This window comes from Dipodomys merriami, unplaced genomic scaffold (assembly GCF_024711535.1).
Source record: "Dipodomys merriami isolate MVZ:Mamm:240054 unplaced genomic scaffold, mDipMer1.0.p SCAF_421, whole genome shotgun sequence".
NCBI lineage: Eukaryota > Metazoa > Chordata > Mammalia > Rodentia > Heteromyidae > Dipodomys > Dipodomys merriami.
In genome coordinates this window covers 6,452-21,630 of record NW_027205838.1, presented here as the reverse complement: position 1 = coordinate 21,630, position 15,179 = coordinate 6,452, and the positions used below count along the sequence as shown (strand labels likewise).

The following is a 15,179-nucleotide window of genomic DNA, read 5'->3' as shown; positions in this document are numbered from 1 at the left end:
TGTGGGGGTTTCTGGCCGCTTTTCTGACTGTTTTCTGGGTGTCTGCTGGGGTCGCTATGTATTTCTGCCTGACTTCCAACAGGACCGTGTGTCTGTGCATCTGTGTGTCTGTGCATCTGTGTGTCTGTGCATCTGTGTGGTGTGCGGTTTTAATCGTGCAAGTCTGATGACAGCCATCTCAACTCTTGTGCCCTCTGTGCTGGTGGGTGACGTCTGATGTCACAGCCCTTGTTCTGATTTGGGGACATGCCTGTCCCTGGGGCTTCACCTGCCTCATGCATGTTTTGTCTAAACAGCTCTCTGGTGCCCACCCACTAGACATTGGGCGTCTAATTGCTGGGCATTTGTGGGTGACTATGGTCAGACTTACTCCCAGGCTGGCTGGGTGGTGTCTGTCTGCTCTGGGTCAGCTCGCTTATCCAGCTGTGTCTGAGTGCACGGCTGGCTGTCCCCTCGAGATCAATCTCTGGCCATCCAGGGCTCCCTGCCCCCTGCTCTGGGTCCCCACTCCCCTGGTCCTGTGAGCTGTCACATCTCACCTCTGTCCTTCTCTTGGGGCAGGCTGTGCATTTGTAAAGTTCTCGTCCCACACGGAGGCTCAGGCAGCCATCCACGCCCTGCACGGCAGCCAGACCATGCCGGTGAGTGACAGCTGGGGATGGAGGGTGCGAGCCCCTGACTTTTTTTTTGGACAGGACATGGAGGGGGGGCAGGGTAGGGGTGGGGAGGCATAATTCTGGCTGGGGTATATTCAGGCAAGCTGTGTGGTGTGTCAAAGCAAACAGCGCGGGTGTGTGCTTGATGTGACACTGTTGTGTGTGAGTGTGCGTCCGCAGTGTGATGGATGGGCATGAGAAGAACAAAGGTCAGGGCAGAGCGATGGCTGAAAGCCCAGGACCACAGATTTTCTCCTAGGACGATAGGGATCCCTGGGGGTTTTAGAGCAAAGGAGAGAACAAGGCCGGGCAGTTGAAATTTTGTGTGTGTGTGTGCCAGTCCTGGGGTTTAAACTCAGGGCCTGGGTGCTGTTCCTGAGCTCTTCAGCTCCAGGTTAGCGCTCTACCACTTGAGCCACAGCTCCACTTCCAGCTTTTTCTAAGGTTAATTGGAGATAAGAGTCTCACAGACATTTCTGCCCAGGCTGGCTTCAAACCATGATCCTCAGATCTCAGCCTCCTGAATAGCTAGGATTACAGATGTCAGCCACCAGTGCCCAGCTTGAAAATATTCTTATAGATCAATGGGGGGGGTAAGGAGGGGACAGATGAGACCTGGGTCCCTTGTGGAGGCTGAGCCACAGTCTAGGATAGGGAAGCTTGTCTTGAGACTTCATTAAGAGTTCTTGCTTGGGGCTGGGAAGGTGGCTCAGTGGTAGAGTGCTTGCCTAGCACGCATGAAGCCCTGAGTTCCATTCTGCAGTACCACACACACAGAAGAAGCTGGAGGTCGTGCTGTGGTGCAAGTGGTAAAGTGCTAGCCTTGATGAAAAGAAGCTCAGGGACAGTGCCAAGGCCCTGCGTTCAAGCCCCAGGACTGCCCCCCCCCCCAAAAAAAGTAGTTTTTGCTTGTGTTGTCATTCGGTGCTACTGAGATTCGAACCCAGAGCTTCACACTTGCTAGGCATGTGCTCTGTCATTTGGGCCACTCCTCTGATTTTTTTTTCTTTTGCTTAGTGCCGTTCTGAACCACCATCACCAACCACCACCCTCCCTTTGCCTCTGTATATCGCTGGAGTTACAGATAGGATGCCTACCTTCTTTTATGAAATGGGGTCTTGATAACTTTTTTCTTTTTACCCAGACTGTCACGATCCTCCTACTCTTTGCATCCTGAGTAGCTGGGATTACAGACATGAGCCACTATACGTGGCTTCCTGGCTCCTCATCTTCCTAGCACCCCAGCCATGCTAGAGATGCTGATCAATACCTACTCTGTTGCTGCAGGAGTCCCAGCTCGGTGAGCTGAGGACCTGCTCTAGGGGTGTGACAGCTCCTGGGCCTGAACTGGAAAGGTTCTGGGGGACCCCAGAGTCCTTGTTACCTTCTGGCCTCCTCTCCCTCCCCGCAGGGTGCCTCCTCCAGCCTGGTGGTCAAGTTTGCCGACACAGACAAGGAGAGGACACTCCGGCGCATGCAACAGATGGTCGGTCAGCTGGGTATCCTGACGCCGTCCCTCACCCTGCCCTTCAGCCCGTACAGTGCCTACGCCCAGGCTGTGAGTGACCCCAGCGGCTGGGCTCTGGGTCCAGCAGGGCTGCTGAGACGCTATTGGGTATCCGGCTCAGTCTTCCTCCCTCTGTTCTAGCGGGAAGGGCTTGTGTCTCTTACCAGATCTCTGTTGCCTAGGATCCTGTCCTGATTGTGGCTGAGCCCCCGAATCCAGGCTGATTCTGAGCCTCAGTTTCCTGCCCATCCCAACCCCCACCTACCCTTAGTCCCTGCCCAACAGTGGAGCCTCACTCCTAGGCTGAAACCTCAATCCCCAGCTGTAACCTTGGGCTGTCTCTTGACGCAGGAAGCCACGTATAGTGGCTCATGTCTGTAATCCCAGCTACTCAGGATGCAAAGAGTAGGAGGATCGTGACAGTCTGGGTAAAAAGAAAAAAGTTATCAAGACCCCATTTCATAAAAGAAGGTAGGCATAGTGGCTCCTAATCACACATCAAGATCCAGCCTTCAGCTAAGCTCAGATCCTAGCTGGGAATCTAGCTTAGGTACTATTGTGGCTAAGCCTCCAAATCCAGGCTGATCTCAAAGAGATCTAAGTTGGATGAATGCTGATCCCAGGCTGACCCTCAGTTTCTAACTGAGCCCTGATCCCAGGCTAAGTCTTCATTCCAGACTGGCCCCTGCTCCACTTCTGAGCCTGGATCCCAGGCTGAGCCACCATTTGTGACTAGTCCTGAGTGCACCCCAATCCAAAATACCCAGCATGCAACTCCCTTGCCCCAGTTACTAAGAGACCAGGCCTCCCCCCTCCCTCTGTGAACCAGGACCTGGGGGGTGTGGACTGAGCTTTCTGACCACCGCCTCTTCACCCCCCAGCTCATGCAGCAGCAGACCACCGTCCTGTCCACTTCCGGCAGCTACCTGAGCCCTGGCGTGGCCTTCTCACCCTGTCACATCCAGCAGATTGGCGCCGTCAGCCTTAATGGGCTGCCTGCCACCCCCATCGCTCCTGCCTCTGGTGAGCGGCTGCCAGGGCCCTGAGGGTGGGTGGGGAGGGATCCGCCCTCCCCGCAGCGAGCGGCCAAGGTGACCCCTTTCCACCCGCAGGGCTGCACTCGCCGCCGCTGCTGGGCACTGCCGTCCCCGGCCTGGTGGCTCCCATCGCCAATGGTTTTGCTGGAGTCGTGCCCTTCCCCGGTGGGCACCCCGCCCTGGAGACCGTGTATGCCAATGGCCTTGTGCCCTATCCAGGTAATTGGTGGTGGTTCCAAGGCGTGGAGGAGAGTGGCAGGGGTGGGCGTGGTGCCTCAGGAACCTCTAAGTCCCTGCGCCACGGTGTCCAGGGAAGAGAAGAGGAGGGGGCTGAGCTACGTGCACAGCCGTGCGCCAGCTGTGGCCAGGAAGATCCCCAGCCTGGCATCCAGCTGGTTCTGGGTTTGAATTCCAGTTTAGTGATTCTCCCCAGATTTCTCTTTTTCTTTTCTTTCTTTTCTCTTTGAGTGTGCGCGTGCGTGCGTGTGTGTGCGCATGCTCATATTGGGGCTTCACACTCTTAGCTTTTTTCATTCAAGTCTCACGTTCTACCACTTAGCCACTCTTCCACTCCCATCTTTTTTGGGTGTTTAATTGGAGAGAGCAGCTCTCCTGCCCAGACTGGCTTCAAACTGTGATCCTCAGACCTCAGCCTCCTGAGTAGACAGGCTTACACCCACGAGCCACCAGGGCCCGCTTCGTGATTAATTTTTTGGAGGTACTAGAGCTTGAACTCAGGGCTTTGCTAATCACTCCTTAAATCATACCTCCAGCCCTGTTCACTTTTGTTATTGTTTACAAAAGGGCTCACATTATGTCTAGGTAGCAGACTGAACTGTAGTTCTCTGGTTAACCTTCCTGTGCCTGGCTTATTGGTTGAGATAAGTGGCTAGCCTGGAACTGTGATCCTCTTGATCTCTGCCTCCTGAGTAGCTTGGATTCCAGGTGGGACTCACCTCACTCACTTCTTGTTAAATCTCTGAGCTCCCATTATTCTCATTCAGTAAATGGGGCAAATAGCATCAATCAAAGGATGAATTAACTAGTGAGCATAAAACCAGTATGAACTCTTTACAGCACAAGGGACACAAGACAGAGCTGTAAATCTTAATTTCTTGCTGCTGCCATGCTGGAAGGTGTCATACCTCTTCATTCATTCATTCACTGAAGTGAATTCAGACCATGCTTTACCCTGCTCTAATAAATTGTACGTACAACTTTTTTCTTTCCATACTTTTAAGACAAGCATCTTCTGAAACATGTGAATTCAGTCATTACTACCTTTGAGGTGGATTTGGTCTTCTTTTTTAAAAAATTATTATTGTTGGAAACTCTAGAGGGAAAAACCTTGTATGTTTCGCCAGTTTTGTGATGCTTTATCAAAACCTATGGGCTAACAAGGTAGATGACTATACTGCACCATCCCAACCAGGAAATGAAGTCAGACAGGGGTGTTCACACCTGTAATCCCAGCAATCAGGAGGCAAAAGGTAGGGAAATGTCAAGGTCCAGACAAAACTGGGCTCTCTTGAGATACCTTGCCTCAAGAATAAACAAATGAAAACAGGAAATTGTCCTCGGTTTGGTACAGTAAATTCCAGACCTTATTTAGATTTCACTTGATTTTGCATGCCCTGTTTCCTGTGCCTTTTTTTTTTCCTGTTGGTCTTGGATGGAGACTGGCACCACACCTCCCCAGTTTGGTGACCTGGGCAGCCCCCCCTCCCTTTTCCTAGTGGGAGTCAGAAGGTCTCAGGTCTCAGAGGGTCTCTCGGGGGCATCTGAAGTCCCTTTGGAATCCGATAAACCTGGCTCCCAATTCGAATCTACCATTGTTTTGTCTGAGTGTCCATGTGCGTGGGATGGGGGGGTCTTTATCCCTCTAAGCTTGTATTCTGGGGGGGTCAGATGCATTCAGAGAGGTGAAACTGGGGGGTGATGATGGCTGATCTCCTTCCGCATCTCGGTGGAGGTGGATAGAGGACTTCCGCCACCCCGCCCCACTCAGTCCCTCTGTCTGCTCCGCAGCTCAGAGCCCCACCATGGCAGAGACGCTCCACCCTGCCTTCTCCGGAGTCCAGCAGTACACAGGTAGGGAGGCAGCCCGGCCACGCCCACCGCGGCCACGCCCCTCAGGACCTCCTCATCCTGCCTTCTGATGCTCAGGCCCCTCCTCCCGCCCCTGGCCCCGCCTACGGGGGGTCACACTCCCCAGTCCCTGGTCCTGAGAACAGCTCATCTCTTTAGCAATGCCCCTAGTCCCGTCCTGCCCACTCTTGGTCTAGGGAGGCTCCCTTAGCGGACCTGGGGCCTTGGCCCACCCTAGCTCTTGGTCCTGCCTCTTCTCCCTCTCTCCTCTCACATCCTGCCTTCAAGCAGGCCACGTCTCTTCTAAAGCCCCGCCCTGCTAAAACCATGCACCCCCCCCCACCACCTTTTTACTCTTGTTCCCCGAGGCTCGCCTTGGCCCTAGCTCTGTGGTTCACCCCTTTATTCATGGCCTGGCCCACTTCATGTCCCTGGGTTCCGAACTCCACTCTGATCCCGCCCTTGGAGTAGTTGCTCTTAGTCAAGGCCCGGGCTCTCTCTGCGCTAGAGCTACGTCGGCCCCGATTTCTGTCGTAGCCCCGCCCCTTTCCCCGACCTCCTCCTCCAAACTCCACCCTGGAGACGTGGCCACGCCCACTCCCCTTGCCTTCGGGCCCGCCCTTTCCCACCGCTTCATCCCCACCCTCAAGCCGTAGCCCCGCCTCCACTGTCCCACGCCTATGGCCCTGCCCTCCGCCACGGCCCCGCCCCATTCGTAGCCCCGCCCACATTTCCCACCGCTTCAGGCCCGCCCTCAAGCCGTAGCCCCGCCTCCACTCTCCCACGCCTATGGCCCTGTCCTCCCCCACGGCCCCGCCCCATTCGTAGCCCCGCCCACCTTTCCCCACCGCTTCAGGCCCGCCCTCAAGCCGTAGCCCCGCCTCCACTCTCCCACGCATTTGGCCCTGCCCTTTCCCACGTCTCCGGCCCCGCCCCCCGCGTGGCCCCGCCCACCTTTCCCCACCGCTTCAGGCCCGCCCTCAAGCCGTAGCCCCGCCTCCACTCTCCCACGCCTATGGCCCTGCCCTTTCCCACGTCTCCGGCCCCGCCCCCCGCGTGGCCCCGCCCCGCCCGGCCTCACGCCCCGCCTCCGCCGGTGTCTGCTCCGGTCTCCGCAGCCATGTACCCCACCGCGGCCATCACGCCCATCGCGCACAGCGTCCCCCAGCCGCCGCCCCTCCTGCAGCAGCAGCAGCGAGAAGGTGAGGCGGCCGCGACCTCCCCCGGGCGCCTGCCCCGCCCTCCGACCCCCTGCAGATCCCGCCCGGCCGGCCCCGGGGACCCGGGCGCGGCGGGCCCGAGTTGCGCGCCAAGCCCAGCGGCTGGCCGTCGCCGTCCGTCCTCGGGACGCCGAATCTCCCCCCTCCCCCCCCCAGCCCGCCCCGGTGAATAGCCGCGGCCCCGGCCGGGCCACTCCAGGGGACCGGGAGAGGAACACGTTTGTAGGAAGTTGGGGTGTGTCGCGTAGGAGGCGTCTGGGGTAAACTGAGTCCTCCCCGGCAAAGCCGCGGCTGTGGAGGCAGGGCCGGGGAGCAGCGAGGAGCCCCAGAGCGGAAGTCTAAATCCACCCCTTCTGACCTGCAACCTCATCCGACGGGCCAGCTGTCCCGTGCCTCAGTTTCCTCATCCTCCACACGGGCGTCCATCCGGCTCATGAGGTGTTCTGGGAAAGTTAAGACACAGTTGTCCCCTACTTGTGGCATAGGTGCTCCGCACCTACAAAATTGCCTTCCTCCCTCGAATCCATCCACTGTGGAGTTGGGGTGTCCTGGGGAAAGGTGGGTAGCCATAAAAGCCACCCTACCCACCCCCCCAGGCCAGGGTGGCAGTGTGGGCCTGGACTGTGGACTGAGTTCTTTTGAGTTCTGGCCCTCCCCTTCCCCTCCCCTCCCCTCCCCTCCCTTCCCCTCCCCTCCCCTCCCCTCCCCTTCCCTCCCCTTGTGCCTTTGCTCTGGCCACGCCCCTCCCGAAGCCTCGCCCCATCCTTTGCTCTCCAGGGAAAGATCTCCTTGGCCCGGCTCTTCTCTGTGGCTCCGCCCCCTGCCCATGGCCCCGCCCATCCTATTTCCTTTTGTTCCTGGTTCTATGGTCCTTCCCCTTAGCTAAGGCCCAGGCCCTCCTCCCTCAGTCTTGTCCCTTCTGTCATGGCCCCACCCCAACGCTCTCCCAGATCTTAAGCCCCGCCCTCCACGCCTTCCCCTCCCCCCATCACCTCAAGACCAGTTTTTGTGATAATAGGGCATGCTAACAAGGTGTGGGGGGGAGGGGTTGGCTTTGAGGGGACAGTTGCTTTCCGATCCTAGGCCAGACAGTTATGTCTCCAGGGGGGCTCTATGCCTAAAGCCATCACTGGCAGCTGCCGTGGACAAATGTGGGGGGATTTCTCAGACCCCGTACAGCCCCTCTGTTTCCCCACCGCATAATGGCATCGCCAGAGGTGATAAAATCTCTGCCTCCCCCCCTCTTTTGGGGGGTGATCTTAGCCAGGTGTCCTCCTCCTAGTATCTGCTGGAACTGCACCCTGCCCCTGGTCTGCATGGGTGAAAGGTAGTTCCAGCGGGCCTCCCGGGCCTGTAGGTTGGGCATGGTGGATGCAAGCAACTTGCATTAGAAAATACCCAGAAAAACAATCGCATCTGTATTCGACTTGTACAGACTTGCTGTTGTTGTCGTCAGTCCCCTAAACAAATATCACAAAACAACGGGGACATGGCACAGGTGTCTTAAGCCATCCAGAGATGTAAGGCCTGCGGGGGGGGGGGGATGTGGGGTGTGGGGTGCTGGGTTCAGTGCAAATACCACACCAAATTATGGGAGGGACCCCCGTGGGGGGGGCCTGAGACCCACTCCCCTGTGGATTGAGAGCTTGGTGATGCCCCCCCCTCCCCCAGTACATCTTCCAAGAAGTCAAATCTCAAAACCCAAACTGCAGGGCTTGGGAGGGGACAACAGGTGAGTGTCACATCCCAAAGTTGGCAACAACACGCTCAAGAAGAAAGCAAGCCAGGAAGCCCAAGGAAATAGTTGCACAGCTTATACATATTAAGCAGTGAAGCTACGCATGCGTCCTACAATGGATATGGTGCTGTGAATTGAGAAGGACCTGAAGTTTGCTGGACACTGGTGGGCTCACGCCCGTCATCCTCGCTGCTCAGCAGGCTGATATCTGAGGATCCAGGTTCGAAGCCAGCCCAGACAGGAAAGTCTATGTGATTCTTATCTCCAATGAACCATCAGGAAAGCCGGAAGTGGGGCTGTGGTTCAAGTGGTAGAATGGTCAGCGTTATGGGAAAAAAAAGCTAAGGAACAGCACCCAGGCCCTGAGTTCAAAAAGAAAAGAAATGGTGTTTGCATGTGTGGCAGGACTGCAGTGTAAGTTCTGTGGACTGGCTGTGAAATCAGTTAGAAAAGGACGACCCCAGATGGGAACAGGTGGGGTACATAGCACCCACAGGAAGATGTGTGTGTGTGTGTGGTCTGTGTTTCTATGATGTTCTATTAAGCTGGGTATAATTTTCTGCATTCACTCAAGTGTCTTTTTAAGGAACAAAATAGTACATCAACACAAAATTCAGGTTGCATGTAGAATTTCCCGGTCATAAGTCAAGGCCTGTTGGAACAAACTTGACATTAGAAAGAAGCCTTAGAGCAGGGTGTGGTGCCACGAATCTGTCATCCTAGCTTAACATAGGGGGCTGAGATTGGGTAGATCAAGACTCCGGGCCATCAAAGGCCGCAAAGTCCTAAGAGACTACGTCTCGACAGAAGCTGGGTGTGATGGCTTATATCTGCCGTCCCAGCGACAACTGGAAGTATAAAGTAGGAGGACCATGGTTTTAGGCACAAACCTGAGTAGAAAGTAAGACTCTGTCTCAAAAATAATCAGTAGGGGGCGGGGGTGAGAGTGTGCTTTGCCTAGCAAAGGAAAGGCTCTGAATTCAAACCCTAGTACAGTCAAGAAAAAGAAAAAAAGAAAAAGAAGCATTAGAGACACTGTGTGTGATAGGTGGATGCAATTCGAGGCCAATCTGGGCAAAAAGTTACCAAGATTCTAACAAAAACCCGCACCAAGGTGGGCCTGGCAGAGTGCACCTGTGGTCTGAGCTGTGTGGGGGGCGTGGATGTCAGCTAGAGCAAGAAGCGGGAGACCGAATTGCATAGGTAACTGGAGGCAAAAGGCCCTGCGAGAATGTTTCAAGCGGCACTGGGCGTGGCTAAACCCTGGGGGCGTGGTTCCAGTGTGTTGGGCGTGGCCCGGCGGTGGGGGTGTGGCTTACGAAAGGTTTGAGTTACCAGTGTGCAGTCTCGGATTTATTTTCTTGGGGGAGAAGATTCATCACGGACAAAGAGGTTCCCTGGCTTGTGGGCAGCAGGGCTGGACACAGGTCACCTTTTGGGTTGAAATCGGTAACAGGTTTTGGGACTGTTTGTGGCTGGAGATTACTGAGGTTTTAAACTATTTGTGTTTTATTTTTAGTTTTTTAGTTGTTTTTTTTTTTTTGGTCGGTCATGGGGCTTGAACTCTGGGCCTGGGCGCTGCCCCTCAGCTCTTCAGCTCAAGGTGAGCGCTCTACCACTTGAGCCACAGCACCACTTCGGGTTTCTGGTCATGGAGCCACGCCCCCGCCACGCCCCTGACGCTTTTGAGCCACGCCCATGGCTCGAGCCACACCCACCTGCTTGGGCCCTGCCCACTGCTTAAGCCACACCCCAAACCGGGCCACGCCCATCTATTGGGCCACGCCCCTAGTGCTTTGAGCCAAGCCCCTGGTACTGAAGCCATACCTCCCACCTGAGCATTTTTGAGTTTGTATTCTTTTCCTTGGTCTTAAGGATCAAACTGAGGGCATCATGAACGCCGTGTATTCCTGGTAACAGAGCTACACCCCAGTCTGTCACCCCATTTATTATTATTATTATTATTATATTGTGCTGGGGCTTGAGCTTAGGGCCTTTGTGCTGTCCCTGAGCCTCTTTGTGCTTAAGGCTGGTGCTCTACCACCTGAGCCACAGCACCACTTGCGTCTCTTTCTGAGCAGTTTGTTGGAGATTAGAGTCTCGTGGACTTTCCTGTCCCGGGCTGGCTTTGAACCTCGATCCTCAGATCTCAGCCTCCTGAGTAGCTGGATGACTGGCGCAGTGCTCACCCCCACTTTGCCACGACCATCTCTTGACTTACAGAATCGTCTGTTCCGTGTTCCTCACCTAATTCACCTGACTCTTGTAAATGGTCCTGGGGATTGCGGCCTGGTGCTGGACGGAGGATGGGATTCTCTGGGGGTCTGGGCTGGAGGTTTCAGCTGGGTGCTGTTGGCACCCGGAGACGGAGGCGTCCCCCCCATCTGCCCTCACCCCCTCCACGCCCCTCCCCGGGGTCCTCCTCCTCTCCTTGGGGGCTTTATGTCTTTCTCTCCCCCACCTGCAGGTCCCGAAGGCTGTAACCTGTTTATCTACCACCTCCCCCAGGAGTTTGGCGACACGGAGCTGACGCAGATGTTCCTGCCCTTCGGCAATATCATCTCCTCCAAGGTGTTTATGGATCGGGCTACCAACCAGAGCAAGTGTTTCGGTGAGTGCCGGCCGCCCCCATGAAGCACCTGCCCTGTGCACGTCCAAAGAGCCTACTGTGTGCACTTAGAAAGCGCCATCTTGCTGGGCGCTGGTGGCTCACACCTGTCCTCCTAGTTCCTCAGAAGGCTGAGATCTGAGGATTGTGGTTCGAAGCCAGTCCCAGCAGGAACGTGTGTGAGACTCTTATCTCCAGTGAACCACCAGAAAACTGGAAGTGGTGCTGTGGCTCCAAGCGGTAGAACGCTAGGCTTGAAGGAAAAAGCTCAGGGACAGTGCCCAGGCCCTGAGTTCAAGCCCCAGCACCAACAAAAGAAACAAAACAAAACACGCCTACTTTGTGCCAGAAAGGTGGTTTAGAATGAGAATGCACACTCGGGAAGCGCCTGCTGTGTGCCAGACATTTTCCAGGTGTCTGTTCAAGGACTTCTTTCATTCAGCACCGCCATCTCCTTTGCTTTGCCAGGCTAAGGTGGAGCCCAGGGCCTTGGCGTGGGAGGGATTAGCACCGGCCACTGAGCCACACTCTGAGCCCTTGGGGTCTTGAGATAAGGTCTCATTGTGCATCCCAGGACCTCAGGACCCTTCTGCCTGAGCCTCTTCAGGTGCTGAGATTACAGGCGTAACTGTCATACCCAGCCAACGTACAAACAGCTTTTGCATCTATTTTGTGCAGGGGGGAAAAACAAAACCCTTCCAGCCTCTAAAGATATTCTTGGGTCCTGTAGAAGATTCTCAAATAAGGAACTAGTCCATACTCTCGTCAACAGGAGGCCACTATTTGAGGGGAGAATTCTCGGTTGGCATCCCGGGCTTAGAAGGAGGGGGAGTCTTATGGGACCTGGAGGTCCCATTGTCAGACGGGAGGTTGACTGGGGTAAGGAGGGAGCCTCCCGCCCCTGGAGGCATCCAAGTCCCGAAGCCAGGGCTGCTGCTGAGTGTCCCCAGCCAGCCTGCCGGTCCTCCGAGGACCACGCCCTGAGTAGCGGACATCCCTCCCCCCCCCCCCCCCCCGTGCCCACCAGCATGCCCCTCCCCCTGTCTCTGCAGGATTCGTGAGCTTTGACAACCCTGCCAGCGCGCAGACCGCCATCCAGGCCATGAACGGCTTCCAGATCGGCATGAAGAGGCTCAAGGTGCAGCTGAAGCGGCCCAAAGACCTGGGACACCCCTACTGACCGCACCCACAGCCGCCCCGAGGCTGTGGGTGTGGCCCAGGTGAGCCGCCAGGCGGCCCCACCCCCACCCCACCCCCCCAGCCCTGGTCTTGTCCCACCCCAATTTGCACCCTGCGCTTTCTCTCCAAACCCTGGGGAAGGGGCGGGGCGGGGAGGGGAGGGGGACCATACTCCCAGGAAGCTGTAAGAAGTCTCCCAAGTTGAATTGGTGGGGACACAGCTGCGGGGGGGAAAAAACAAAAAAAGCAACAAGACCCCAGAAAACCCTGTGCTCAGGGCTGGAGAAGAGGGCCGGGAAGGGTTGGGGGAGGTGGGAAGAGGCTAGGGGGCTCATGGAGGGGGTGGTTAACAGAAACCTTCTCAGAGAGGGTTTTGAGGGATGAATAGAAGTTCACTGGGGAGACCAGTGTGGGTCTGGGGTGGAGGGGAATGGGGGGAAGTTTCTGTCTCGTCTAGTTGCTTTACCACCGAAAAGTCCTAAATCAGAGAAATAGTGTTTGAAACACGCACACCCCTCCCCCAGAGTCTGGACCCTAAGACTGAACCCCAAAATGCACAGCTCAGCTTGGAACAGGGCTGAGGTGTGTGTGTGTGTGGGGGGTGATACCGTGACAGCCTTCCTGTTCCCCTCCCCCCTCCAGCCCCTCCTGCCACAGCTTCTTCTAGTCCAATTCATGCCCAAGGGGTGGACTAGACACCCGCTCCCCATCATGCAAAAAACAAACAGGAAAAAGACACACACAAACAATGCACAGCAGCCCTCTCCCCGAAGCTCATTTTGCCCACCGTTATCAGCGGTTTCTTGGGGAGGGGGGCTCTGTGGCAGGAGGGGGGTCTCATTTGCCAAATGGGCCTGGCTGAGCCTGGAAACCCAGCCCCCCCTTCTTTTTTTCACTGAAAGACCTCTGGACAAAGTCTTTATTCTTCTGGTTTGGGAACCTGGTGCCGGCTGGGCCGGGCCCAGGCCTTGGCGCCCTGGGTGTCTGTGAAGCGCTCTCTGGACTGTGAAGCCCGGGCCAGCCCCGGGTCACCGCGCACCCCTGCCCGCCCGTGGGGAGCTCGTCCGTCCGCACACACGAGGCTGCCCCACGCCGGCTGCTGGCCGCGATCCGCGCGTGGGAACTCCCAGCCGGCTCCTGCCGCCCGCCTGCCCGCCCCGGCCGGCCAGCTGCGCGCTGCGAGGGACACGGCCAGGCCTGCCGCCCGCGGGATCCGGGAGGACGGAGACAGAAGCGATGCTCAGTCCTTCCAAAGCTCGGTGTGTGTGGGAGAGAAGAGGGGGTCTCTGCTCTTTTGGAAAAGATGGGGAACCCCTCTGCTTTCTAGGACCCCCCCCAACTTGTGTCCCTGTCCTTCATGCCCTTCCCACGTCCAACCCACCCTGGACTTTATCCCCCCACCCCTGTCCAGTGACAACCATGTTTAGGGGCCAGCCCCTCCCCTCCCCACCCCGACTTGTGCCCTTCGCCCCCCCAACTCCCCATCCCCACCCCCCCCAAAAATGTGAAATTACCGGAAGCCAAGCGGCGCGGGGAGAGAAAGGAAAAGGAGCCTGGTGGCATGAACGTGGGGAGGGCCCCTGAGTTGGGAAGCCGTGGGGTTCACACACTGCCCCCCAACTGTGGGATCTCTCTTTAACCCCTCTGCCCCAACTCGGTCGCTTTCCCAAAAGAAACCAGAATTTTTTTTCTTTTCCTATATATATATATCTACGCGTATAGATAGAGAGCTAGAGACAGTTTATATATTTTTGGAGTATAGTTCATGGGGCCAAATATTTACATCTTCCTTCAAGGGTTGACCTCGAACCCGTCACTCTGCGGGGATGAAGGGCCGGCTGATGCTGCCCTTGTCTCGGGCGGGGGTGGGGTGGGGGTGGAGGGGGACCCCGCCACCTCCCCAGTGGAACATTCATCCAGGAATCTGCCCACACGATATACCTCCAGGACTCTGGCCCCCCAGACCCCCGATTTCTGACCACACACCCTGGGCCTTTGGCCGTCTTCGGTCCCTGCGCTCAGTGACGGGTCTCGAACCCCTCCCCCCACCCTTTCCCCATATCCCAGGGCTCTGCTTTCGCGGATATCGGCACAAAGAGACCCTCTTGGCTCCCCCTCTGTCCCCCCCCCCCAGTCATAGCCTTACCCGTGTGACCGATTGTCCTTAGCTTTCTGTCGGGGACAGACAGGGGCTGGGTGAGCCCCCCCGCCCCTGGCTGCCCCCTTCCAAGGGCAGGCAGCCATCCACCCTGCCACAATCACCAGCCTGGAATTTCAAGGTCTTGGAACCAAGATTGCCAAGTGTGTTGGATTTGCCAACCTAGCCTGACCCCTTGATCGGAGACCGTGAACTTGATCGTGACCTTCATACCTCTACAGAGATGTTTTTTCTTTCTTTCTTTCTTTTTTTTTCTTTTATGGGTCTTTCTGAGCAGGTACAAAGAAGAAGAGGGGGAAAGAAAAACAAAGCAAAAAACACAAAAAAGGAGAAATTCAAAGCATAATGGATTTTTGTTTCCTAACTCGGGGTGGGGGGAGGGGGGCTGGGGTGGGGGGAGGGCGCCCCTGTAGAGCAAGCACATCGCCAACTTCGTCCCGCGTCCAGCCAGAGGGCCTCTCTCCTGCCAAATGGAGACCCCCTGGCTTCCCTAAAGATGCTCAAAAGCAGAACAAAACACACAACAACAACAAATCCTTTCTGTTTCTACCAAAATCTATTGACTGCCAAAAAACAACCCCACAAACAGACAGAAAACCACCACCACCAAAAACCACAGCAAAAAAAGAAAAAAAAAAAAGGAAAAGAAAAAAACACACAAAAAAAACTTCTGACCAACTTGTTTCGATAATTCCAGCGTTTGATAATTGTCCTGCGATTCTTATTGCGTGCCTGTGTCCAGTCTGTGTCCGTGTGAAAGTGTATGCCGGGGTGGTGGGGTGGCAGCGCGAGGTGTGGGGGTGTCCCCGTGTTCCCCCCTGCCCCCCTTTGCCTGCCGAGCCCTCCCCGGCTGCTTGGGGTGTGTGTGCTGCTGTGCGTAACTAGTTCACGTTTACCGGCTGTAAATACCATTTTTATACTCCACACCCCAGACTTGTGTGATTTCTACGATGTACTTTATTTCTGTTACAAGTAATTTCATGATGTT

At 56.1% G+C, this 15,179-nt stretch overlaps 1 protein-coding gene across 10 annotated transcripts in view; it reads left to right on the top strand.

The window, feature by feature from the left end:
• Window positions 1-14,560, top strand: part of LOC138807563 (CUGBP Elav-like family member 5) — a 35,856-nt gene extending 21,296 nt beyond the window's left edge. For 6 of the 10 annotated variants that reach the window (XM_069993323.1, XM_069993330.1, XM_069993329.1 and 3 more), the window contains 8 exons: window positions 562-641; window positions 2,068-2,271; window positions 3,045-3,186; window positions 3,276-3,419; window positions 5,229-5,291; window positions 6,407-6,490; window positions 10,714-10,857; window positions 11,907-14,560. In XM_069993323.1, coding sequence (XP_069849424.1) covers window positions 562-641; window positions 2,068-2,271; window positions 3,045-3,186; window positions 3,276-3,419; window positions 5,229-5,291; window positions 6,407-6,490; window positions 10,714-10,857; window positions 11,907-12,034 — 989 coding nt within the window. In that variant the 3' untranslated portion in view covers window positions 12,035-14,560. The remainder of the gene's footprint in view (window positions 1-561; window positions 642-2,067; window positions 2,272-3,044; window positions 3,187-3,275; window positions 3,420-5,228; window positions 5,292-6,406; window positions 6,491-10,713; window positions 10,858-11,906) is intronic. The other 4 variants (XM_069993322.1, XM_069993324.1, XM_069993325.1 and 1 more) reach the window with 2 other exon arrangements.
• The last annotated feature ends 619 nt before the right edge of the window (window positions 14,561-15,179 follow it).